This window comes from Dermacentor silvarum, chromosome 1 (assembly GCF_013339745.2).
Source record: "Dermacentor silvarum isolate Dsil-2018 chromosome 1, BIME_Dsil_1.4, whole genome shotgun sequence".
NCBI lineage: Eukaryota > Metazoa > Arthropoda > Arachnida > Ixodida > Ixodidae > Dermacentor > Dermacentor silvarum.
The window spans coordinates 213,781,309-213,808,813 of record NC_051154.1 but is presented as its reverse complement, the minus strand read 5'-3'; the positions used below and the strand labels follow the sequence as shown (position 1 = coordinate 213,808,813).

General features: G+C 45.2%; 1 protein-coding gene across 1 annotated transcript in view; it reads right to left on the bottom strand.

The window, feature by feature from the left end:
- LOC119436884 (nose resistant to fluoxetine protein 6-like) overlaps positions 1-27,505 on the bottom strand; it is a 183,351-nt gene that overhangs the window by 26,922 nt on the left and 128,924 nt on the right. The window contains exons 4-9 of the mRNA XM_049659939.1: positions 25,250-25,337; positions 22,968-23,062; positions 21,754-21,936; positions 17,973-18,066; positions 13,549-13,650; positions 11,738-11,903 (exon numbers count right to left, since the gene is read on the bottom strand). Of these exons, the coding sequence (XP_049515896.1) occupies positions 11,738-11,903; positions 13,549-13,650; positions 17,973-18,066; positions 21,754-21,936; positions 22,968-23,062; positions 25,250-25,337 (728 nt within the window). The remainder of the gene's footprint in view (positions 1-11,737; positions 11,904-13,548; positions 13,651-17,972; positions 18,067-21,753; positions 21,937-22,967; positions 23,063-25,249; positions 25,338-27,505) is intronic.

Sequence of the window (27,505 nt, the reverse complement as noted above, 5' to 3'; positions counted from 1 at the left end):
ATCCCATTGTTATAGATTGGGTTGGCGTTACCAAGCTCATTGACAATCTGAAGATCTCCTCTTCCGCTGGTGCTGACCTACTCAACTCAAAGATGCTAAAGATAACTGGAGTGTACTCAGCAATCATCCTCTCAAAACTTTTTGAACAACCGTTACAGTGTTCCACATTACCCAGCGACTGGAAGGTGGAGAAGGTGGTCCCAATCCTCAAATCAGGTAATGCTCATTCAGCAGATAACTATCGTCCGATCTCACTGACAAGCATACCATGCAAAATCATAGAACACATCATACATTCTCATCTAATTGAATTTTTGGAGAACAATTCTTTCTTCAATAACTTTCAACATGGATTTAGGAAAATGCTTTCATGTGAAACCCAACTACTAACGTTTAATAATGATCTAGTTATAGCTACTGACCTTGGTTTTGATATAGACTGCATTTTTCTCGATTTCTCAAAGGCATTTGACTTAGTACCTCATGACTTACTCCTTTTCCAGCTTAGTAAACTTAATATCGACACTAGCGTATTTAACTGGATTAAAGACTTTCAAACCGAGCTCAATATGTTACTGCTAACAATTATTCTTCTGCTCTTTCTTCTGTTACATCCGGCGTACCACAGGGGTCTGTACGGGGCCCATTGTTGTTTCTTGTATAAATAAATGATCTTCCTGACAGTATTGTTTTTTCATCAATTAAGCTTTTTGCAGATGACTGCGTAATTTACAACAAAATAACAAACTCATCTGATCTACTGAATATCCAAAAAGATCTAGACCAATCATCTCTATGGTGTGACAAATGGCTTATGCAATTAAACGTTAATAAATGTAAATCCATGAGAATAACCCGGCGCCTTCACAGAACAAACCACAGTTATTACCTTAAAGGAGCCCCCTTGAATTCCGTTAACTCCTACAAATACCTTGGCATTAATATTACTAACGACCTATCCTGGAACATGCACGTTGATTACGTAACCCACAATGCTAACCGCACTCTTGGCTACCTGCGCCGTAACTTTTCCAAAGCGCTATGTTCTTTAAAATTAATTCTTTATAAAACTTTAGTCCGTCCAAAACTAGAATATACATCTAGCATCTGGGACCCCAGTCAATCCATATTAATCGCTACCCTCCAATCTGATCAGAATCGCGCAGACCGGTTTATTCTGTCAAATTATTCCCGCTACGCTTCTGTATCCACAATGAAGAACACACTAAACCTGCCCGATCTGTCCTTACGTCGTAAATGTCTTCGTCTCTGCCTCTTTCACAAAATTTATCATCAAATTGAAGTGTTAAAAAGCAACATTTTTCTTCAACCGACGCACATTTCATCGCATGTGGACCACAAGTTTAGGGTTGGTGTGCCATTTTGCCGAACCAACTTATATAATGATTCTTTTATTCCCAAAACCAGCGCAGAATGCAACCACCTTCCTGCCTCCATCGCTGCCATTATCGACACTAAGTTCAGAAGTGCCATTCAAGATTACTTATTTTGTTAACTTGTGTTTTCATAAATTGTATTATTGCACACTTGTATATGTATTAACCACTCCTTTCTGTAATGCCTTCGGGCTCTGAAAGTATTTGTAATAAATAAATAAATAAATAAATAAATAAATAAATAAATAAATAAATAAATAAATAAATAAATAAATAAATAAATAAATAAATAAATAAATAAATAAATAAATAAATAAATAAATTCTTGCAAAGGTCCAGCGTCGAGCATTCCCGTGGGAACCTCGTCGACGTTTGGTTTTCAAGGTGCCACCTGTTGCCTGGTGTGCGGGAGCTATCAGACAACACTGGAGGTGGAGCCCGGCGGAACGGAGACACATCATTGGCGGGATGTTGCGACTTGGTCGAAGATTGTCACATCATGGGCGGGATATTGCGAACTGGTCGACGATTGTCATTGGCTTAGGAGAACTAAAGTGCATTCCCTCGTCGAGTGAAAGAGGGAAACTAAAGGGATAAAAAAAACGGTGCTTGAGTGTTGTGGGGAGGCTCGGAGATGTAGACGCTCGAAGATTCAAAGACGTTAGCATGTAGACGGCTGCGATATCATGGAGCCGTTCTTATAAAATACCATGTACAGTGGTATATAAAACCCTTTTCTGATCTTACTGGACCTCTCCTTCTCCCGGCACCTGGCACGGCACCAGACATGGAACCTTCGTGGCCGCTCGGACCCTCAGACTTCACAAAATTGCCAAAACCATCATCTGATTATGAGACACACCGTAGACACACCGTCGTGGGAGGCTCCGGATTAATTTTGACCACCTAGGATTCCTTAACGGTCACCCAGAGCACAGTAAACTGGGTGTTCTTGCATTTCATCCCCTCGCACAGATATAGCTGAATTCCTCCGAAAGTCGATGTGGGAAGTGCTAGTTGTAAAATCTAAGACCTTTAATTAGGAGCGTTAATAAGATCGTAATGCTCTAGATGCCCTCGCCAACTATACGGTGGCGGTGTAGAAACAGATATCACGTGAGCAACGCGTGTCAGGTCAAGGAAATGTCGTCTAGAGAGCGAGATGCGTCAAGGTATCGCGATCCTCTTTGGCAGGAAGGTGTAACAGCTTCTGGGAGTCTTTGATCAATGATTCTGCAAAATCATATAAATCTGCTAAGAGGTTCATTTTTCTTTCCTGTCACGAGAAACGCACCTGAATCATATTGCAGTGACGCGGTCATCGCCTGCATTACTGCCAATGAAGACAATGTCGGCCACGTTAGTGTGGTGCGCATTGCAACCCGCCTCTGCGGCTACTATTTACGTATCACAAGCCTACCTATTGGTGCTGTCGATGGTCGGCACCTACAACAAACTGTAGGCGCCGCGGCACCTCGATCAGCCTAGAGAGAGAATAGGCTCACGTTATTTTTACCAAAGATGGGTTTTTGCGCCTTTCATTCAATGTTCTAGTGAGAGGCCGCTCTCGCTGGATTTTGACCATACCTGGTGATAGACAACCCTAAAGCCTACGACCATGTCAGCCATGAAGCAATAGTGGGAAACCTCCACTGGCATCACCTCCCAAGACGCATATGCACGTTGTGCGACCGACTTAGAACGTTGCAGCGCGTAGGGTGGCTTATTGTGCGAATTTTTCTTCTTCTTTTTTTTCTTCTATCACCTTTTATTCCCTTTAGCCCTTTCCCAGCACAGGGTAGACAGCCGGTATTTACACTGGCTAACCTCCTTGTCTTTCTTTCCGTTTCTTTCTCTCTCTCTCTCTCTTCGCAAACGCCTTCCTTCGCAACCGAACCATTTATGTTCGCCCTGGCTGAGCACGCAGAATGGGATTGTTCACCTCACACCATGATGTTTCACAAGGCTCCATCCTCGGACCAATACGCTTCAGCATTGCTTTAGTGCCAATAGCTTGGCAACAGGTGGCGTTTACTTCATCATCAATGCTGACGATATTACTGTGTGCACTGTCTAGCCTGATCACTTCCTTAAAAAACAGGCGCCTCGACCGGCCCTAGATGTTACTACTTCCTGGTTTGGCCGTATAAAAGAAGAAATATCGAAGGACAAAAAAGTAAATGTGGCTGTAGCAAACAAGTACGGACACTGTCGGCCTTCAAACCGGCCTATTCATTTGTCCTTCAGTCTGGAACCTATACATGAGGCATGAAATCTTCGCGCGCTGGCCCTCGCAAATCACCCAGACTGGCTCTTCTTCCCCATGGATCAACAGCGCAAAGAAACGCACTGCAGAGACGATGCAGCAGATACATTCCATTGCTCAGAAGTAGGGTGGAGCGTGCACTACCATGCATGCCACCTTGTCGAGTTTTCAGCCACGCCTCGTCTACGAAGCTGAGTTCTGCCATCTCATGAAGACAAAATGGGCGCGTCTTCAGTCCATTAATCGGAATGTTGTGCGTGCCATCATGGGACCACCGCATGATTCCGGTGTCGATTTTACAGACTGAGACCCAACTCAACACGATTTATGCGCTGATGCATCAGTCCCGTTTTTCTCGCACACTCAAGCTCTCAACATTTTCCCCTATTGCTGTGTTAGCTTCACACATGGAACAACCAAAACTTACTACAACTATACCACAAAAATCCCGGTTTCATATGGCATCGAGCTCAATTCACGGACAATAAACCACTTAGTCATCTCCATTACCCGGTCTCTCGCCAGGCAACGATATTGGTCGCCCGCACCAGTCGCTGTAATGACAAACAAAGCACTTTTGTAGGATACGTCGATAGAGGCATCAAAGCTGGCATGGTGCGCCCAAAACTACCAGAAGCAGGACAGACATGCGCGTAAGTAGCCAACCTGAACCCCCAGCGTATCTCTCTGAACTCGCCGCCATACGAGGCAGGCTGAACCAGCATTTCCTAGAACTATTTCCAGGCCTGTGCTCAAAATTTTGACGTCACTTCCGGCCGGCTGGTCGTTCCCAGAAGGAGCCCGTCAGTTCTAGGACCACGTTTCGTTGCTATGTGTGCGTATTCGCTTTCATAATCGTAGCGGATCATGTCTTGACTGGTGGATTACCTCTTCGCGGTTGAATAGTTGAAGTGGCGACGCCGAACAAGTGTTGCGTGCAAGGGGAAGAAAGCGCGAATGTTTTCAATTACAAAACATGGTGGCACTGGGATTGGTGCCATTCCAGGTAACACTAATTTGCAGTTCATTGCTTTTGGGAGCACTCATTCTCGCCACTCGTGTTTTCCCATTTGAATGCGGTGTTTTAGGGCAATAATCTTTGTAGTTCCTTGCGGGGAAGCATTCATTTTCGTGTAAATAATCGTCACAGGCGTAGGATTCAACCGACGCATATGGCATCGGATGAATTAGCGCCAGGAGCGTCTGGCACCATTCGCGAGCCTGGTGCGACCCGACGCGTCTGTTGCAAACCCACACAAAATTACGCGAAAATTGAAGGTAACACAGAAAATAAACGATCAAGAAAAGCCAGAGTAGCACCCTTAAACACAGTGCTTGAAGAGGGAGCGTCGCATTGCAGAAGTAGTAAAACAGCGAACGCCACGGTGTTAACTCGCTGCTAACTACCACACGTGTTCTACTTTGGTGCAGGTATGCGCCGTTCATTGTACCACTTCCTTTCAGGAGCGGAGGACATCGTAAACTGATCCGCGGACAGGGAGAGTTCTGGGCGTGGAATTGCGATGCACTGCTTGCTGCATAGTGTTGTGCCACTATTGTTCCTTGGGTGCCCGTCCTACCTCTCGAAACCAGAGCAGAGTCCATGCGAGGCGCCTGACGTGAACAGAAGCGGGCGAAAATGTCCACTACTTGCTTGGTCCTTGAAAAAAAAAAAATCTGTGGCGACGTACGAAGCTCAGCAGGAGAAGCTGCGTTTCTTAACTCTTGTTGAAGTGAATGTGCGCCTCCGAATAATCTCACCGCCAGAAACGTAGACCGCCATTTAAAAAATAAAGATAAAACCCTGGTCAATTTCTGACCATTGTTAAGGAGAGCAGACTTTGGCTGAAACCTTTTATGGTAATTGCCGAAATATTACAGTCAGTGACTGCTATTACGGAGTCCAGATCAGCAAAGTAGGTGACAGAGTTTTATAGGACACTATCAATTATATAAATCCCTTACTGCATATGTTCAGAAAACCATTGCGTGTTATCTGATCAACACCAAAGCTCTTCTTGCCTCTTGGATGTAAAAAGGAAGACGACAACACTGGCGAAAAAAAAATAACTTCTGATCAATTCCACTTTCAATGTTCAGTGCATGCATGTCACTGTGTTCAACTAATATTGTGTTTGCTTTTCTGAGTAAGGTCATGTATTCTAATAAAACTTGGAATCATGTATACCTAGTGCATGGTATACAGGGTGTCCCAATTATCACGCACTAAGATTTAAAAATATGTGAATGCCACGTAGCTGGACAGAACCATGGTAATGTTATTTGCCGTCGCTTGGAGATACTAAGATTATTGTTTTTCATTCCGACTTAATACATAATTTGTCTTAATTAATTAACTTCTCAAATATTACAACTAAATGAAAAGTGTCAATGAGAAAATTGTAGAGCAACATAAAAAGCACCGGATACAGCTTTCTGTTGCTCAAGACATGCTACGTAAAAGTGTTTTTCCGAGCGTGAAAGAAGCCCGCGAAAACACGCAAAGTGCCTCGAGCGGCCAGTCGCGCGACAATTGCGTATGTGCCTCTTGCGCATGCGTCGTTTATTGCTGCCGCCGTTTGTTTAAGGCAACTGTTGACCGGTATGTCACAAAACTGATGAACCCCACTTCAGGAAAGTTGCTTAATATTGCTTGACTTCTAAAAAAAAGAAGAAGAAACCGGAACATCACTAGACAACACGAGTGATGACTATATATCAACAGGTATAGAGTTAGAAGGCACATGAATTTATATACAACTACAAACACAGGGTGCGGAAACGCGAAAACTTGACTGCACGTCGCAAAAAGACACGACTGTTACAAAGCTGACACACGCAGCACATTTGCAAAATGATCATATATATATATATATTTCACCATTGCAGCATGGCTTCCGCAAGACATATGCATGTGAAACACAACTAGTTTTATTTACGCATACGCTAAACGTCATTCTTGACCACTCTTCAACTGCCGATTGTATATTTTTAGACTTTTCGAAAACGTTTGACCAAGTGTGCCATAATCTTCTAATGTTTAAGCTGCATCGAATTAATATTGATCCCAGACTGCTTGCATTAGAGCACTGCACGGACCGATTTTTTCAGCCCGAGCCCGGCCCGGGCCCGTTTTTACGTTGGGCGGCCCGCCCGAGCCCGATCAAAACTTTTATGGCGAGACCCGGGCCCGGCCCGGGCCCGGAAATAATCTACGTTACCCGCCCGGCCCGGCCACCACCCTTTTACCTTAGGCCCGAGCCCGGCCCGAGCCCGACTAGAAACCGGCCCGAACCCGGCACGAGACCGAAAAATAATGTTTTTCAGAGTTGAGACGCCCGAGAATAACTCGCTGCACGTTACATGCACACCACCAGAAAGCCCGAGCCCGGCCCGGGCCCGGGTCAAAAAGCGCACGCCGTGCCCGAGCCCGGCCCGAGCCCGTGAAAAAACTGTTCTACCCGGTCCGGCCCGGCCCACGGGCCGGGCCGGGCTCGGGCTTTCGGGTTAGCCCGAGCCCGTGTAGTGCTCTAGCTTGCATGGCTTGAGTGCTTTCTTTCTAACCGTTCACAGTTTGTCTTTGCTAATGACTCAAACTCACAACCAAGCAGAGTACAGTACGGCGTACCCCAAGGGTCGGTACTTGGTCCCCTCCTTTTCTTAATTTACATAAATGATCTGCCCTCTTTTGTTTCCTCTAACATTCAATTATTCACCGATGACTGCGTAATCTTCAGGGAAATAATATGCGACACTGATACATCCTCTCTTCAATCCGACCTTAATGCTATTTCTACTTGGTGCCAATCATGGTCAATGGAATTAAATATCAAAAATGTAAATTTATGCGTGTGTCCAGAACTTCTAACCAGCTACCTTCTTATTATGTTAATAATCTCCCCTTAGACCCTGTCTCATCCTACAAATATCTTGGTATCCATATTACTAGCAACCTCTCGTGGTCCATGCACGCTTCCTACATAATTAAAAAATGCTAACCGCATGCTGGGATACCTAAAACGCAATTTCAATAAGGCACCGTCTTCCCTAAAATTAATTCTATATAAGCCACTAGTCCGCTCAAAGCTTGAGTATGCCGCAGCAGTTTGGGATCCCTTTCAGAATAACCTAATTCACTCATTAGAAATGGCACAAAATAACTCTGCTCGTTTTGTTTTTTCTAATTATAACCGAACTGCCAGCACTTCTGTAAGGAAATTAAACCTTGGTTTGCCATCTTTAGCCTCTCGCCGTAAAGGCCTTAGGCTTTCACTTTTTCATAAGATATTTCATCATCCTTCCCTTCGCGACGAACTAACCTCCCCACCTCAATACATTTCATCAAGGTTAAATCACAATAACAAAGTTGGAATTTCATTACGCCATACCAATGTCATGTGTCATTCATTCCTTCCGCGCACATCTGCTGAGTGGAATCACCTACCCGCCTCTACCGCTACTATTGTGGACCATCAGCATTTCATGGCAGTATTAAATAACATTGTATAAACAGGAGCATTTCTTTGTACTATCAAATTATATTACTGTCTTGTATTACCCTAACACTGTATTACTGCACTGTATGCACCGTATTACATTTATTAACCAGCACTACAAGAACACTTGGATAAAGATTGTATAACCGAGAGCCACCTATTTCTGTACTACTAACCACTTTGCTGCACTGTACTTTTTTGTCTTTTGTATTTGATGTAACCACTCCCCTCTTTAATGCTCCTGGCGCTGAGGGTACAAGAAATATATATATATATATATATATATATATATATATATATATATAAACGACAAGAAACGGAGAAAACGGAACCGAGGCGCCCGATTATTGTTAATCATATCATAAGAAGCACAAAACAATGACACCAAGGACAACATAGGGGCAATTACTTGTACTTACTAATTGAATTAAAGAAATGCTTCATTAATGGAAATGAAAACGGTTGAAACAACAGACAAACAACAGAAAGTGAATGGGAAAACGGCTCCGCGGTAGCTCAATGGTAAGAGCATCGCACGCGTAATGCGAAGACGTGGGATCGTTCCCCACCTGCGGTCAGTCGTTTTTTCATCCATTTTCATTTCCATTAATTTATCATTTCTTTAATTTAATTAGTAAGTACAAGTAATTTCCCCTATGTTGTCCTTGGTGTCATTGTTTGTTGGCTTCCTGTGAATATATATATATATATATATATATATATATATATATATACCCTATGTTGTCCTTGGTGTCATTGTTTGTTGGCTTCCTGTGAATATATATATATATATATATATATATATATATATATATATATATATTACGTCTTCCAAATTATATACCTCTTGATAATCTGCGCTAGCGGTTGTCTAGACACTTCACCCTTTTTTTTTTTGCGCAGTTTCCAAGTCAATATGAGCCAACATTCTCAGTTACAACCCTTTTACTGCACCACGTTATACTGCCGAGACGGCGAAGAGGCGAAAGCCTACTCATAATGGTCAAAATTATTTACACTTGTCATGAACAGCTTGTCCTCGCAAAATATATTTGAAGCGCCAAACAAAACCATGGTCTGACAAAGCTACGCACTCTCGGCAGTACAAAAATAACGCGTGCTGTGTTTTTAGCACGATATATGACAGGAGACAGCCTACGCACTCCATAGCTTGATACACTCGTTGACGATAGCGAAAACAAAACAAAAAAAAAAAGTCTTCACGAGAACCGAGAAAACTACCCTCGCGCAAGTCTACCCAACTTACCCATGCCTGAGCTCCGTACCCCGTGAACAAAGAAAAAATCCCTGTTCGTATACTTTTGCATCTTCAGTCCCTCTAAAGCAATCCCTAACATAAAACAAAACAAAAATAATTGGAGAACGCTTAAGCTTCGCCTTTAAGAGCAGAACGCGATAGCGTTATCGGGAACCGTTCGCATCGCATCGTTCGCATACAGCAAGTAGGCTTCAATCACTGCAACACTGAACGTGAGAAAGCCAGCTTACAAAGACCAAGCTTACACCGATCCCCTTAAAGTCGGCATCACTTTTAAACTGAAATGCATTGCTGGAAAGACGTTTTTCCAGGGGCCATATAACTGGTCTTATATTAAAATGTGAAGGCCCTAGCACCTTTTCTATTATTTTATTAATTGTTTGCAATTGCCCCGACGCGCGCAGGTCTGGTAGAAATGGTGGAAAAGGGGTTTTTGTTTGAGTTTCCTCATAGCAGAATTAGGTTTTCTCGTACATTCAAATTACAATCAGACGGCGAATCCGACGGCGAAACCGACGCCGAATGGTAAAGTCGTACTTCACCATTTTCTGACCGATTTTATTCAATTTTTGTTCACCAAAACTTTGCACCACGTGGTGGGCCTGCGCGGTCGATGTGGTTGGATAATTTTCTCCGCCACCCGTGATCACACGCCGGTTGCCGAAGCCAGATTCGAGCTGCTTTGAATGCGTCATTTCCAGTGATACCGCAACGGCCGGGTAACCATTCAAAAGAAATCTCGTGGCCTTTTTTTTTCAAGTGTTGGTTTAGCTACACAATTTCCCATGTCAGTTGGTCCTGAGTTGCATATCAGAGGACTGCATACATTGTAACGCCGGCTTGTAGCGCAACTTCAACTAGTCGAATAGTAGAATCAGTAAAAACGTGTGTGCAGTCCCTGTGTTTCTCATACAAGAGGAGCAAACCGAGTTGCTTGACTGTAGATGACCGTAAGTCAGACTTTTTCTCGAGTCCTGGGATCGTGTGCTTTACTTAAGGACGGCTCACACACCATGGAGGAATGAACGGCCTAGGTGGAGGTGGTACCATGATGTAAGCAAGGCATGATGTGCAAACACAGCTGCACTTAATGTCGTGTGGGACCTTTCTGCTGGGAAGCTGGCGAGGCGGTGGGTAAGGTTCCAGGTGAATGTCTGGTTTGTACACGCATTGTCTCAATGGCAATATTCGTCCTCATTGCGTAATCTTGAGCGATTGCAATAGCTATATGTCGTTTATACGATACATGGTAGACCAAGGCATATCCTGAGGGTTTGGGCTTGGATTATTTGGATTGTATTGAGGTTAGTTCTGCATGTATTAAAGATGACAGCTAGGCTGTACCACCGAAATGCAATAAAAAGGACCCTCTAATAATGTTGCAGCATATGGTGTGTTGATTTCCTGCTAGGAACCAAAACATACGGCAAATTGGTTTTGCCGTATGTTTTGCTTATTGGCCATCAGCAGTTTTTTTAAGGTAATTCACGTAAATCCAGAAGAGGTTCCTGTCACTCATCACTACCAAAATCTGTGACTTTTGCTGTACGAGATCACCTGTCCCTTGACGGATAACAAGTATGAACATATTGTTTTTATGGTAAATGACCCCCACATGTAACCTTTTCACCTTAAATTTGCAGTTCTTGTTCGCGAATGTAGGATAATGTTAAAGTGGCTGCCTTCTGAAGCATCGCGCGAACCTGAAGTCGCGTCACATTCGACATCCAAATAGAAATGTCGTCTGCATAGATGGAGAGCCGAACGGCGCTTGGAAGGATGTCAGCAAGTCCAAAGAGTGAAAGATTGAAGAGCGTTGGGCTAAGTACTCCGGCTTGAGGGACCCCGCGGTTGCTGCATAATGCTGGGAAATCGGGCCGTCCTCGGTGAGTATGAAGGACTATCTCATTTGTAGGTAGCTACATACCCAGGAATATATATTGCTTCCAAGCCCTACTGCGTCTAGCGATCCCTGAGGGCAACCGATTTTCATCCGGGCCGCCCACCTCGAATTGCAACCTAAGATACGTGAGCCATTTCACTGGTCCTTGCTAGACTTTTTCCGCGAAATATACTTCTTCGAATACATTTTACTTTACTTCGTTCAGCCTCATATTACACCTTAATAAGTATAAACCAACAAGCCCAGCCACAAGCAGTGATTTGTTCGTATATGTATGGCGCCATTTTTAGTACTTGTGTTGCAATTTACATTAAGCTTCAAAACAATCTTTTCAATAAAAAAAACAAAAAAACACTGCGAAAAGCAGGAGAGAGCAGCCTGCGAGTACCAGTTTACCATTTTGCTGTACGGCAGGTAGTTGCTGAAATAGAGCAGGTTGGACCACCAATAGAGCCTGCAGTTCTCGGTGGCCAGGCCCAGCACGTCCCTCCACATGGGCCCACTCCCAAACGCCGGCATCAGCACGAACAACGCAGTGGCAAGTCCGAATGCCGGCGTCATCCTGCACTCAGAGAAACCCACGTGCACACATCATTCTCAGAAGATCTCCCGCTCAACCACGGCACCTTCACAAAAATGGCTGGCATCAACGCTATGCAGACATTCTTTTCCTGCTTCAGGTATATTGTCACTGGAGTATCTGGCGACAAATGCATGGAGCCGCAACATATCATATCTCACTTTCAGATGTCCTGTGACTCCGGCAAGGTATGGTGGGAGGTTTCTTGTTTTTTTGTGTATTTTTTACCATAAATTATTTATTAATATGTTAAGTACTAATAAAGCACATTTATCGAGACACAATTTACTAGCTTCTAGCTAGCGCTGTGATAACCTATCACGCCGCGTGACGTCATTACCCGCCCTTTGTTTGTAATGCTGTCATATTCGTAACACAACAGGGTGTTATCTGTCAAGCTATAGCTTATCTTTATATTTATCTTTAGTGTGCAACTAATGCTTCAGTCTACACACAAAGCGAAAACACTGATTATGGTTCCCAGCGACCACTTAGCCTAAAGTATCGAGTTGGAGTTAGTACAACTAGCCAACTTTCTCGTTACCCATCATGTCCCACGGTTAGTTTCAGTGCAAGAGGCTAAGAGTGAGACCTCAAGGCAAACTATTAGTGTCACCTTCGAACGTGATAGTGACAGTTAAACAGCGGGTGCACTGGTGTGGGCCAAATATGTGGCACCAAATCATTTTTAGCGGACCCTTTAGATCCAAAAAAAAAAGGACAATCATGTCAAGTGTTGTGTGCGGACAACATTGAAGCATGCTTTCCGACTGGCAACACTTGGCAGCAGACACCGCGTGCGCGCGTGGCATGCCATTGGCGCCTGTGCTAGACAAAGGTGCAGGGCTGTGTAGCAGACCTGCGCATGTGTGGAGGCCTTCTCATAATTTTTGAAATAGTGCCACTTCATTATTTAGCGCATATCAGCTCGGAGACAATTTGGTGAGCCATCTTTGTCAATACCTGCTCCAAAAACTTCCGCTTCTACCTATTCTTAAGCATGCAGATCTAATATATCTATTCTGTATTTTATCTACTGGTTGTTTCACTGATATATACATCATATCAATACCAACCATCGTAAACATGTGATATTGAACTAACGCGTGAACAACGCATTATATTTGAGATTATTCGGCATATTAGAAATGTAACAGGCTTAAGCAGAAAAACAATAAGAAATACCAAATACCAACAAGAAAAAATACTATAAAACGTAAAAAGATGTGCTACATTTTAAGAGGCGAAACATTCATTGAGTGAGGGCACACTTTTGCGAGGTTTCATTTTTTGCACATAGACGAGCATTGCGATACTAACGTTTAACGACCGTACAGGGTCGACCACATCTAAGGTGAATACCTCATTAGTATTCAAGCCGGTAAAACTACAGCGTTTATTCTACTTCAGGAGTGAAATGTTCGTTATATGATGTGTAATCATGGTGTCGATAAACACAATAATGATTTTTGGAATTATTTACTGAACATCAGCTTCTATAATGTCTTGAATACTAATGAGGTGTTCACCTTAGATGTGGTCGACCCTGTACATACGATTTGTCATACGCTTGAAGCACGAACATGGGAGTGATCGTGCTTTTCATTGACAGACAAGCGTACACTACCTCCAGTATCTGTGGAAGACCGTGGAGATCATGTTCCAGAGACTGGCGCTGCTCTTCATTTGCTGAGATTTCTTCGTCTGGTTGTATGTCAGGAGCAATCCACTGTTGACAGAACAGACAGGCAGCCGACAATAAACGTAAACAGCAAGCACGAGGGCAAAAGTAATGAGCTATACAACTGCATTAACTGTAAAAGTGGCAGCATAAGTGCCCCCATGGTTAACCATCGCTTTAAGTGCTGACACCTCTTAACAAAAAGACTTGATCACTACTTGATCGGGTATGTATGTGCACATTTCAATTCATCTATCCTCCAGCTTTCTTTACACGCCTGAGACTGAATTCTGGGATTTTACGTGCCAGAACTGCGATCTGATTATGATGCACACTGTAGTGGAGGACTCCTGATTAATTTTGACCACCTAGAGTTCTTTAACGTGCACGCAATGCACATCAGTCGTGCTATACTTCTTAGGGATAAGTACATGCTTTCTTGTTTAGGTCCGGTAATATTACCTGCACTTATCACATAAATACTAACATTGTTGCACCTTATGTCATGGCGGCTACATTTTCTTTTGCTCTACAGTACCAACATTTGCTTCTCTCATGCCTTTTGACATAAGAAGGGTCAAGCGTGTGCGATTATTTTTTTTTCGGAACCTCGTCGCGTTATTTTCTGACGTTCATCCGGACGACGGAATTTTGTTTTCTTACCTTTTTTTCTTCTTTTTTTTAGACGGTAATTTATTCGCCAGGATAGCTTAGCGGCTTTTTCAGCTAATTTAGTTTCACGTACCAGATTCCTTTTTTTTATTGGGTGGGGGGGGGGGGGGGGGTTTAGAGGAAGGTGATGTTTATATGAAAGTTTGCCTGTTCTTTCAACAACCTCTGAGGTATATTTAAATAAGGCAATACGCTGTGGCTTCTGTTGACATTCTTTATCGGTGTAAGCTCGCTGTACTAAAAGTACTAAAAAGACAAGGTGGTTGACGTGGCGTCATCAGGATTCATGAGCAACTGTCAAATGTATCGACCGTGACACTCAGTCAATATGATTAAAGTGCCCCTCACCAGCCCCCATAGCAAATTTTGGTTGCACGCTAGAAGTTGTTACGTGTCTTCTAAGGAGCGTTCTACCGCAAGAATTTTTCAAATTAGTTCGTTATTAGCAGAGATAGAAAAAAATGGCGCAGTTTCGCCCTTAAGGCGAAGCATCGATTGCGATAGCAAATTAGTAGAGAGCTATTCGGAGTAGGGTTAGTAGATTCATCGGCTGCATAAACTTGAGCACATTGGCTTACTAACTGAATTAACAATCGTGGTGTCAGCGCGCACAAGCAAACATGAATAGATCACACTGAATAACCGCAGCCAACGACTGTCGAAACGCTGGCAGCAAGCGCAGGTTCGCGCGGTCTATCGCTTCAACGGAAACTGAGCGGCGAATGCACAGCGCATACAAAGGTCAGAGCCGTGCGGAGATAAGAGACGGTGCGGACGACCGGCATCCCCGGGCAAAGCGCAAAGGAGAAGTTGTTGGCAGAGGAGAAGCTGTCCCCCCTGCCCCCTTCTTCCCGCTTTGTTGCTTTCGCGTGGGAGATTAAGTGGCTAGATACGACTTTGGTGCCGGAGCACAGCGCCGCCCCGCCTCCCTCCCTCCCTCCCATACCACCACGGTCTTTCGCGCGACGGTCAAGTTTGCTTTCCGCCGAGCGTTCGCTCTCCGTGATAGCGCGGGGGGGAGGGGAGGGGTTCGCCCTCCGTGATAGCGCGCGTCCCCCTCGCGCTTTCGCCCGCGCATACGGCGCGCGGCGACGATTTTATGGCCCTTGGAATCTATACGGAACCTCACGGCGACTGCGACGACGACGGCGATGGTGACGCCGACTGCAGAAATCCGGTTGAAGTGTCCATATAATTGCTATCGCAATAATATTCGAAGCGCCGCGAACCCATGATTCCAGGAGGCGAGCGTCACCGCCAACATTGACGCACGCTCCACTTGCCCCGTCTAGCATCCGCAATGGAAATTCGTTTCCTGCGTTCTCCAATACCGGATCCGTAGGATAGCGTGGCGAATACGTCACGGGCCCCGCCTTCTTTTCTCTCTCTCTCTCTATCTCTCTCTCTCTGCCGTTTTTGCTGCGTGGCGCACTTCCGGTGACGGTCTCGCGCGCAAGCTGTTGAGTTTGTCTCGTTTCGCGCAGCGGACGATTTTGCGCGCTCCGCACGAAAATACCTGATTAGCGGAATAAGTCAATGCCACAATCACGACCGCTGAGGCAGACGCCAGAGTATAAAATAGCATGATCGCGGCGCTGGAACACGGTAGAAAATTACATAGATTCGTTCTGTGCGCGTGCGACTGCACGACGTGGGAACAAGCAGACTAAACGGAAGTACTCTTGCTACAGTAAGAAGTAAAACAAAAACACGCAGACATTCTGTTTAATTACTGTCTTATTTCTCAAAACATTAATTCGTCTATTGAAACAACAGAATACCCTAATAACTGATGTTGCCTTGAATAATTCTGCAAACCCCGTGTCATTGAGTGACGTCCCAGCACTGCCATGTAGGTTAGGCGGACTTGCGCGATTGACGTCGACTCTCCGGTTGGGAGCGTGGCGCCCGCGAAAAGAAGAGCAAACGGCGTTTGGTTTGAAAATTAATCTTTTCTGCGGCGCGTAGGAATCTAATAATTAGCAGACACGATCGTTAGCGCGCATTGTATGCACTGCGCTTGTCAGTTCAAAATGGCCAGACCTGGTGAGGGGTCCTTTAAAGGCGACAAGCGTTTCCCAGTGGCCATGTGAGAGCTACAATTAGGGCATATGCAGAACTGTCACATCCGCCATCACTAAATGCAATAAAAAGGGGGTATTCGATCTCTCTCGCGTGGCCATAACCGGAAGAAAACGAACAATTTTAAATTATTCTTACCCTGATAGTCACCAAAGTTTGATTATGGTGACCCGAAGTGCACCATTTTTGCAGCTGACTATCATAAATTAGTAGCAGTCCTGTGCCAAACCTGTGCCGCTCACATTACTAAATTCCATGGTATGGTTGTCTATCTCCTCATGTGTTTCTGGGCTAAACTGTCCTGTGATACTGATACTAACATTTTGCAAGCGAAGCTTGTTATAAGGTGCAGATTTCGGTGCCGTCCGTGTCCGCAAAAAAATTTCATCATCCGCAATGGCTCGAGCGTCGTCGTCTTCTTCCACAGCTGAAACGTTGGCGCCCCTCAGCGCGACCGCGCGAACGCGCTTGTGCCGTTTGCTCCCGCGTTCGTCGTCGTCGTCTTCTTCCACAGCTGGCTCCATTGCCGCTGATCATTCCAGCGTAGCATTTCACTTCTCTTCTGTCGTCGTAATGGGGAGGCCGCGTTTACGGGGTATGAGCCATTGCTTAAGGGGGTATGAGCCATTCATTGTCTTACGTGGCGGACAGATTTAATTTATAATCAATTCAAATTTTAAGGATCTCAAGCCGCAATGGTGGGCGGATGCTGCTAACCACGCCGCCGAGGAAACTCGAGACATCGAACGCAAGTGTTTGTGGTTCGACAACAATTTGTCCCTCATCAGTGTGATCCGCTCCGACGAACAGCGACACAAGTATGAATGAATGAAGAGATTCTAAGGCAGGATGAAACACAAGGCACATTCCAGTAAACATAAAGTTGATGGCAAAAGGGACGGTTAGGTATACAAAGGGACAAATCTCGCTCATCATCCATCTTCATGGAATGGAAGGGCCGAGATTTTTTTTTTTTTTTCTTAAAACAAATGTTTGAAAGTAAGGCGAAGGTATACCGTTTTCAATAATTTTCAGATTTCACAAAAAAGCCTAACTATAGATGTATTACATAAACTTCGACATGAGTCACGAGTGTAACTTCACATGCAAATGTGCGTGTGCGCAAAGATGCTAGGTGTACTTAAATAGAAACAGCAAAGTTGCATACATGTATCGTGAGTCATAAGCTGTATCAAACGTAAAGCTCGTGTAAAGCTATGAGTTAAATTCCATCTTCTAATGGCTACATTTTTCGAGCACTTTCCCTTGCGCCTGCAGCTAAATAGTGCTCATGGTTAGCAGTAGCGAGCGTAAGCCAGTAACCGAACCTACTACTACAATCACGGCTGTAGATCTAAGTTGTCATGTGTACCACGTAAACAAGCAAGCGTGCCACTTCATACTGAGATCGAGTCGACGTGTCTGGTGCCTGTTTTTCTGCACACGCCGCACCATGCATTTTTTAAATACCGCCTCGTTCGCGTGTGCACAATCATACCGGCGAATAATCTTGCACTTACAAGTAAGGAAGCCCTTAGTAATAATATCACATTTGCTCTGTTTATCAATTGTGTCCTCCACACGATGTATAGAGCATATCCAAACCAAGAACTCACGTGATGAAAAAGAAGGTGTCAACAGGCAGCGTGAAGTTCTCGACCAGCGTGAACAAGAAGTCTTTGAACAGAACTTGCAGCTTGGTTAGGGAAGCTGTGAAACAAAAGAACAAGCCGCGATGGCATCAAGAAGTCGTTGTTGCAATACTAGGGTTCGTATTTCATTAAGGATTATTTTGCTCCCATTCTCTTTATTTCTTATCAGTCGTTTCACCCAGTGACCAATCACTGCGACAGAGGCAGCTTCTTGCGAGCTAATGACGAAGGCCAAAGAAAATTCAAAATGAAAAGAATCGTTATAAAATGTGGCCCCCGAAATACTCGTAGAGCGAATATTCGACCCTGTAGATTCTCAGAAGCACCGAAGTCGATCAGAAACGTTTTTGGTGGTATCCCACGTCAACATTTCCAAGATTGACAGAGGGCACTCAAAACATGCAGACGCGATCTCTCCTTGCAATTATCTCCAAAAGAGAGAAAATCTTAACTAGAACGTTACTTCGCGAGTGGTCGTGATACTCCCTGGTTATTAATGTGGAAGCAAGCTGTATGCCACGTGCACAAGGCTAACGTCATGCAAAGGTGCCGAGTTTCGTTTTCCTCTTTATTTTGTTAGTTGCGCTACTGATACGGTCAAAACAAAAGGCGAGTCACCAGCGGTTGACATCGTAGGAAGCCAAGGTCTTCTTGGGCGCATTATAGTATCATGTGCTTCTTGTTTAGACTGCGCTACCTTCAGGGTCGGCTCATATTTTTAAACTTAAATTAAATTATGGGGTTTTACGTGCCAAAACCAGTTCTGATTATGAGGCACGCCGTAGTGGGGGACTCCGGAAATTTTGACCACCTGGGGTTCTTTAACGTGCACCTAAATCTAAGTACACGGGTGTTTTCGCATTTCGCCCCCATCGAAATGCGGCCGCCGTGGCCGGGATTCGATCCCGCGACCTCGTGCTCAGCAGCCCAACACCATAGCCACTGAGCAACCACGGCGGGTGATATTTTTAAACTGTACTATCTCGGGGATCGACCCACATTTTTCGTTGAGTAAAGCCACACTTCCTGTTCCAATTTTAGGCTCACGCAGTTTGAACGATCGCATCTGGGCTTGATTTCGGCCTTTTTGCAATAATTACGCATTATTACTGTTATTACTGCTCTGCACATAGCTCTACGCTAACTTGATGTGTGTTTTTCGTTCCAAGCTTCATTTTGACGCTTTTTTCGTTGTCCTCCGTGCACTAGAATGTCTTAAATGGTCGAATTTGACGAGACGAAAGTGGCCAGATACTCAATTTCCACGAAACACAAAAATCGATCTGAAGTCTCCAAAGAAGGCCTCGTCTTCAAAACATGGCAAGACGGCAATAGGTTTTATCTTGTTCTCCGTACGGATTGTTACGACGTTTACTTCCTCTAAATGATCAAGTTTTCTCATCTTTCCAACAGACCGGCGCAACCGAAAGGCTGCGCCGGACATCGGTCTGAAGACCTCACTAAATCATTCAATCGGTAGTAGCGACGGGCGGTATGTACAAAGGGCAGGGACGTAATCAACGCGAGCTTATGACTCGCGCTTACTGGGATTTCCTCGTTCAAGGGGACAATCACGAAAGAAGTTACTTGGGTTACCCAGTCTTTTCAGACACGGATAAAGACACGCTGCTTCCTTCAGTGTAGCGCGTGTGCGGCCCCGGACATCTAAGGGCATCATAGACCTGTTATTGCTCTGTTTCGTGCGGCTAGGAGCCGCTTGTCCCCTCTAAGAAGGTTGTAAGATGCTGGGAACCCCGCACCTATTTAATAGGCAAGTGTCTCGTTCGTTATCGGAATTAACCGGAGACTCAGAAAATGAAAGGACCCTTTTCCCTCCGGTATGAGAAAAGGGCATAAAAGCACTAGCGTGGAGGTGTGAGAGAGATTCCCGAGACTTTTCAAGCCCAGCGCTCGTTTTGCTGCCGTCTCATGTTTCTTTTCGTATTTATTTTTCTTCTTGGCCTAATGCCGGCAAAAACGTGAAAAACGTGAAAGTTATTTGTTTCTACGTCAAGCGTCAGCACTCTTCAGCATGCAACGTCATATACGGCCGGAAAGCGTTGGAGGTTTCCGCACACCGACCTGGCAGAGAGAGCTACCGGGCGTCCTTGAGGAAACGTCCAACCTCGGAAATCCAACAAAATGCAACACAGACAAACGCTTCTGTGTTCCGGCTCTCGCATTGATGGTTCCGCATATGAACCTTGGGAAAGCATGTGCGTGCTTGTTCTTCGAGTATATATTCTTCGCGTTCTTTATTCAGCTACTTGACTCGAGAGTATATTGCTGCAACGACCCTGAACCATGTTGGAGTGTTGCGCAAACATTTCGCAAAGCTAAAACACTGTGCGGCTCTTAGTCAATTTAGCATGAAACGCGTTTCTAAATGTATTACGCGTGCATCAACAGTTACACCTGCACGCTGCCGCAAGTATATACCCGCGTGTAACGCACAAGCTCGATGAATACTCCTATGTCATTAATACTTCTGTGCCATCTTTTCGGAACAAGCTGTCTAATGCTCGGTTCCCGGTCAAGGTTACATCCAATTTACGCATGACGTTTCCACGGACTGACAAACTAGAAAAAGTTCATGAATATATAAAACCGTACCCTAAAGAAAGAAAAGTTATACTGAAATTGGCAGCTTTTGTCTTATTATGAAGGTATACCTGCGCATCTCGCTCTATGTGCTTTTCTTCAACAGCGCTTTTCTGTATATGATGTCTGGAAAAACCTACGCGCGCGTTGGCCTAGGCAACCCTAGTATGCGAACTGCGCTAACAGCCGCAGTCAAGGTTGTAATGTCATTCTGAGGAGAAATTGTCGTCTGTGGCTAGAACACAGGCTTCAACGAGGGTAGCACGTGCCACTGTCTCGTCATTATCCTAACTATCACGAAGCAGCCATACCGAAGTACTATGTTTGAACGCGAGAGCTGCTTCTGTCTCTTCTCGGTGCGAGGAAAACGACACGTACGTAGCTGTAGTGTAAAGTAGTGTAAAGGGAAACCGATGAGTGTTCAGAAACTACAGCGCTCTTTTCTTTTCTTTCTTACTTTACAGTTCCTTCCCCAAAACGTTAGGAGACAACTTCGTTCATAATCGAGCGCAGCCTTCGTGATATCCGAGTACTAAGCTGCCTATCAAGAAAAATACCGAGCGAAGACGAACACAGAGGGCAAGAATGAGAGACAACGAAGTGTTCTGACTCGTGCTTGTTCTCAGAGTCCTGTTCTCGCGATTTTGTTTTCCTAGTGAGCAATGTACCAGCCAGCCCAAGCAAAGACAACTTCAAGTATAGGCTGCTTTTATAGCTCGTCCAACGTTGCTGGCACCGTGCTCAGCTACTGTTTCATTCTTCCTGACACAGACTTTATGGACAGTTTCACGTGCGTGAACAGGTACTCGAAACGCTGGTTTATCATACTGCTACGTGGTTTCACCATACCTTCCTCAAGCAAGCACAGCTGAAGTCATGCAATTGCGCAAACATGCTTCGCGAAAGGTCGGAAACACCAAGAAAATATTCTTCGGTGACTGCATCATGAAAAATAAGCGCCACGAAGGCGGAAAGAAACTGGTATACTTGTGAAACCTAAAGGTGAATAAAGAAGGAAGGAAGCAAAGACAAAGAAAAAACAAAAAAAAAGCTAAGAATGGCTCGCAGTTCTACGCGTTATCTTTCATCGAAGTGACGCTGCCTGGTAGCGTCGAAGTAAGCGCATGTGTAGTTTGAAGCTCACCGAAGCGGATGTAGGTGGAGAGGTCGGTAAGAAAGTAGATGTGTCCTAGCACGATCCAGAAGCAGGAGATGACGCGGATGCCGTTGAGGGCCTCCAACGGTCCGGTCGCGTGCTCCGAACGGCTGAACAGCGACCGCGTGTTGCGCACCAGGGAGAAGCTCGCCAGAGCCTCCACGAGTCGGCCTGTACGCGTGTGACACCGGTACATAAAAAAAGTGACAGAGAAAAGAAAAACAACATGAACATCACATGACATCAGCAGGGAGCGTTAGGAAAACTAAGAGACCGAGCCTTATTAGGCAAGTAAATGTGCTCATACGTTAATTGTACCGCGCCCGAGCAGTTACAAATGCAATCTTAAACAGGTCATCTCTAGTACGCTTCATGTTTTAGGCGATGATTTGGGGCGAAGGGAAACTAATATCACCAATAGACAAATGACTGACTACATGACTGCCTCATAGCGCGGAGCAACGGATTAGATGCTCTTAGGCTGTAATCCTAAGAGGGTTTTTTTTCCCTTCTATCGGGCCACCTTTGTGTGCTGCCACGTCATTTTGATGCCTTCGTGCTGTGCTGTACACTTCTAATTGTAAAACGCGCATAAAGAGACCCCCTAGAAGGCAGCGTAAACTATACAGTGTGAATGTATACTAATTACAACATCACTTTATTAGTAGTCCTTTACAGCGCGTCGCTAATGCAATGACAATCACAGAAGACACACAAGCGTGGTGCTGTACAAAATGGAGATGCAGAGGCTATACGAGAGACAAGGCCACAGACCATGTCCTGGTCGAGGTTTGAGTTTCAGGGGTGGAAATTGCATGCTCCGATAAGTATAGTTAGTTCGCTGTGTGTAATAGTTTATACAGAACAACGGTGGTTGTTCTGTCCGTATTGGCTGTGATGCACTGGCTTGGAATCAAAGCTACACCCTGTACGCCACGGACGCCACGGACGCAAAGCCTTGCAGTTTCACCATTGGTGGGTGCCCGCGATAACTCCTGTCCGAACTTGCCTCTACCTCTTATTTCATAATGTCTGTCTCTCCTTCTCTCTCTCTCTCTCTCTCTCTCTATCTGCGTTTATTATTATTTTTTGCTCATGTTCTTTCTCCCCGCGTGATTGAGCGGCCTTCGTGAAAGTGGAAGAACACACAAAACGTCCCGCGCCATCGCGCAGTATTGCGCATATAGAGGAAATCTACTTGCCGCCAACAGTTGCTGTCTGCTTGACGTCTTGTGTGCAGAGTGCGTCGAGTGCTGTACCGACAATGGCGAGGAGCAGGAGAACGCCGAGGATGCAACTGCAAAAGAGTAATTGGCTTCAGCCGCCGCGCTAGCCCAGCGTCTATGGCGCTGCGTGGCTGAGCTCGAGGACGCGGGTTCGTCCACGGTCGCGGCGGCCGCATTTCGATGGGGACGAAGTGCCAAAGCGCTCGTGTACTTAAATTTTGGTGCACGTTAAAGAATCCCAGGTGGTCAAAATTAATTCCGAGTCCCCCATTGAGGCAGATGCGTCATAATGTATTGTTGTTTTGGCACGTAAAACCCAAGAATATAATTTAATTTCTTTAGTAATTGGCCTTGTGTATGACATCAACCCTTCCCTGCACTCACTTTAGCTTTTTTTCTTTTTTTATTCTTTCTTACTGAGATGGGCACCTAGAATTTTCATTTATGATAGCCAATAGAACATTATTTTACACGGGACTACTCGGTCAGTGAGATTCACACAGTTAACCTAGCAGGTGGTGCATGTGCATGAGCTGGAAGCGCTCATCACCAGGCTATTGGCTAAGTGGTGATAGCTCTGTTTGTAATTCTGATGTAAACTGATTGGTGTGACAACAACAAAAATTGGTGTGGTTTACCTTTGGTTAACCCTGGTTGATAGCGAAAGCTTCACTGCCCTGGCTAGGGCCATTGTCGAGCTGTGGCCGAGGTATGGTTTCGCAATAATATACAGACATGTTTGCAATGAATACAGTGTTTATTCATCATTTTTATGCCTATGAAGACACTGCGATGATCACTAAAGTAGTGAGACTTGGTTGCAACTCGCAGCCGGGCCCAACTCTACTCGGGCAATGGCGGCAATGTCTCCTTTGAGGGCTCCGAAAAGGCCTAAATATAGTCCGACGTAGCGTGAACGCGCGGACACGTTATGTCACGTTGGTGAGAACAACAGTGGCTATAGTTCGACCGATGGTTCGACGTGCTGGCACCGCCAACGTAACCGGACGCGCGGCCAATGAGCCCCGATGCGCACGACGCCTACGTAACCGGACGCGCGGCCAATGCGCTCCGACGCGCGGCGTCACGCTCGCCCGCGTGCGGATAACGTCGGACTATAAACGCGCCTTAATGCTCTCTTGTGGTTTGACCTCTAGCTCTCAAGGTGAAAACTGTTGAGTCGCCGACGGCTGTCCGAGGTAGCGTAATGAAGCTTTCGTTTCAAAAGTAACAATGCATTCGAATGAGAACGTCAAGTAATTTAATGAATGTCACTTCAGCGCGCAGGCTTTCACCTTGATCCTCTTTGGCGTATGCTAAAGTGACTGTCAATTTTTTGCTTCGCACTTTTAATATTTAGTTTAAGAATATTTAACATAAACGGCATGCGCTGCAAGTGTTTTGTTTCACGATATTTGTTTGTGGGCTGTCATACTCAAACATCCTAGAATAAGTTTGTAAATAATGCAAGACAAAGTGTGAGCCCGATAACGTCGGACTATAAACGCGCCTTAATGTTCTCTTGTGGTGTGACGCTAGCTCTCAAGATGAAAAGTGTTGAGTCGCCGACTGCTGCCCGAGTAGTGCAATGAAATTTGGCTTCAAAAGCGTAATCCGTCAGCAACACGCATGTAACGTAAGCACAAGTGGTTAAGTTGTCAAGTAGCGGTAGCGGCAGGCTATATTCAGTAAAGTGAACGCTGCTGATCATGAACAAGCGCCTCTGTCGTGCCAGAAGACAATGCAGACAGCGTAGTGGTGCTCTGTGACCGTAAAAGAAGGGTCACTCGGCGACCCACTTTCATCCTGTCAGCCACGTATTATTGTGCCAATATGGCGCCGCCCAAGAGCACCCTCACTAGAGTGCGCTAGAAATATAGTATGCTAGGCCACTATATACCGCACTGCCTCTTAAGACGAAAGCAAGCAAAGGTTCACGGGTGGCCATTGTCATTAGAGGACTCGTCAAAGCATCATATGGGGAACACGGAAGGCGGCTAAGACAGACTGAAGCCGACGCAAAAGAACTTTACGCAGTACAGAATATGGCCGTCAAAACACAAGGTAAGGACATTGCTCAGTAAATTAGCCGTCTGTCGATCAGTTCACATGTCAGAAGGAGACTGCCACTTCAGAAACCCAATTAACAAGCGCACTCAGCTTAGCTGCAATTCACGTAGATACGTGGTTCTAGCGTAAGCATGCTCATGTGGGGTGTGCGTACGTGCGTGTGGTGTCAATGGCTCATGGTGACTCACAGGACGAGAAGCTGCTCCTGGGAAAAGTTGATTGGCTCCTTGACTTGGCACGACGTCACGTTCGCCGTTATCTGGAATTCCTGCGAAGCTGCACGCGCGTCCCGCACATGCCACGCGAAGAATATCAGTTCTAACGCCCAAAAATATGCCGCCGGTTTCCAGAGATCAACAAAAAACTTTCAATGTATGCTCGCAGTAATCGCATCGGGCGCGACGCAGCGCGATTAGTGTCATGCTTTGGCTCTTAAGCTATACATTACAGGCGATTTTTTTTTGTTATACATCCCTGAATGACAGCTAAACCTCATTTTATGGCCTGGCTTGCGTTTCTGAACTTCTAGAGACCGAAAGGGGTTGAAATGCGAAGCCCATGTAGAAAACAGCAACAGAAATGCTTCAGTCGCTTTATTCGTTCCTCGCATTTCATGTGTGGTGCTTTGCTGTGCTTTAATTAAGAAGCCTACATTTATCAAGGAAGCACCCGATTGGATTCCAAGTGAAGCTTTCTAGGCGAACTCTCTCGGAGTTTGCTGACCACGGCTGCCGCTGCTGCTGTCTTGCCCAATAGCTCACCACACGCGCGACAGCACGCGTATGACGAATCGGCTTATATGAAGCCCATCCGTTCTACCACAGCAGATGCGTAGGTTGCCAACTTTGTTCTCCACTGAATTACGCAGTGAAACAACAAGCGGTACCGAAATTGCTCAGCGCAACAAATATACACCCATCCCGCACATAATTCCCATATCAAAGCGAAGATTCCGCCTTCTTTCCAGGGGTTCGTGGCTGTTACGGCGGCTTCTTGCGAGTAATTGGGGCGGTCCTGGAGATAGTGCAATGGCAAAGGCCGATACCGGAGAAGGGTATAATCCGCGGTCGCGTGAATCACTTGGGTCGCGTGGTGGCGGTTTGCGCGTCTTGCCGATTTCCCGAGCAGGCACCTAATCGCTATCTTGCAATATGCGTTGCAAGAGGTAACGGTTTTATCGCATCTAATTACCCGCTTCATGAAAGTTTCGCTTAACATAGATTCCAGCAAGTGCGCTGGATCTGCGGAATTCATTTCCTCCTCATCGCTTGCTCTTATGCGTGTCATTTCGATAGGGCCTATATACATACTTAGTCATTCCCCATACTTACAAGCGCGATAAAAGAACTAAACAAATAAACAATGCCTATTTCGAATGAGAAGGAATTTTATATTCACAGATGCACGAGACGATGTGTGATGATGCGTCCCAATTGTTGACTTCACTTCTCGTTGATCGAGCTTGTGGTTGTCAATATATTTTACAAGAAACACGGGGCAAATGGGGAGTATGGTCACATCTGCTTTCACTATCGTGTCGTACTCATATAAATTTTTAAGACCCTTTGGTCACGTCCCTTAATTTTCGCGGATTGAGACCTTTCAACATACTGTGAAAATTATGGGTGAGAAAAATTTTCAGCGAGGTATAAATTCCCCGTTATAAAAACCGTGAAATTCAATTGCAGCTTGTGCGTGTGATGTGTCTGTTTTTCGGTATATTTCAATCTCGAAATTAAAGAAGATTACGGTATACTGTCACATTGTAGTGACGGAGTAGAACCAGACAGTACCAAAACTGCGGATCATGAATCTAACTCTTCTTTAGGCGAACTTGCGCCCAAAAAACAAGCGACACTCATAGCACGAAGATAGCGGTGAGCACAGTGGTCGATCGCCAAAATTGATCTACGGGTCAAGTGAGTATAACTTATTTGTCCATGACTCAAGTACCATCCAGTATAATCGTGGCGCGCGTACCCATTACAGAATGACACCATCTACTCTGGCATTTACTCATATTGTCGGACGTACTCACACATGCATCACCTTTCTTGTCGATGCCAAACAGCTTCGCAGATTTCTCGTGCACATTGGTCTCTGTAATGCTTTAGCAGCTTGCGCTGATTAAACAAAAGCCATAATCGGCACCGGGAGCAATGACTGCAATGTCATGGCCCACACAAACCTTCGATATTTAGCATGTTCTGGGAGGCCCTCGTTGATAAACCGGCCACTTGTATTTGCGCACCATTCCTCGTCGTCGTCTTTGTTCCCGTCCTCGTCGTCAAGCACACAGCTCAAGAAGAAACTATGGTGGCAGTCAACACATTTTCTCGTGTCCTTCTCATCACAATTGAGATGACAAGTGTTCTCTTTGATCTACCTTGTGCCAAATATTAGGGAAATTATTTCTGCGGGAATAAATTATGCCAGCCTTCTGT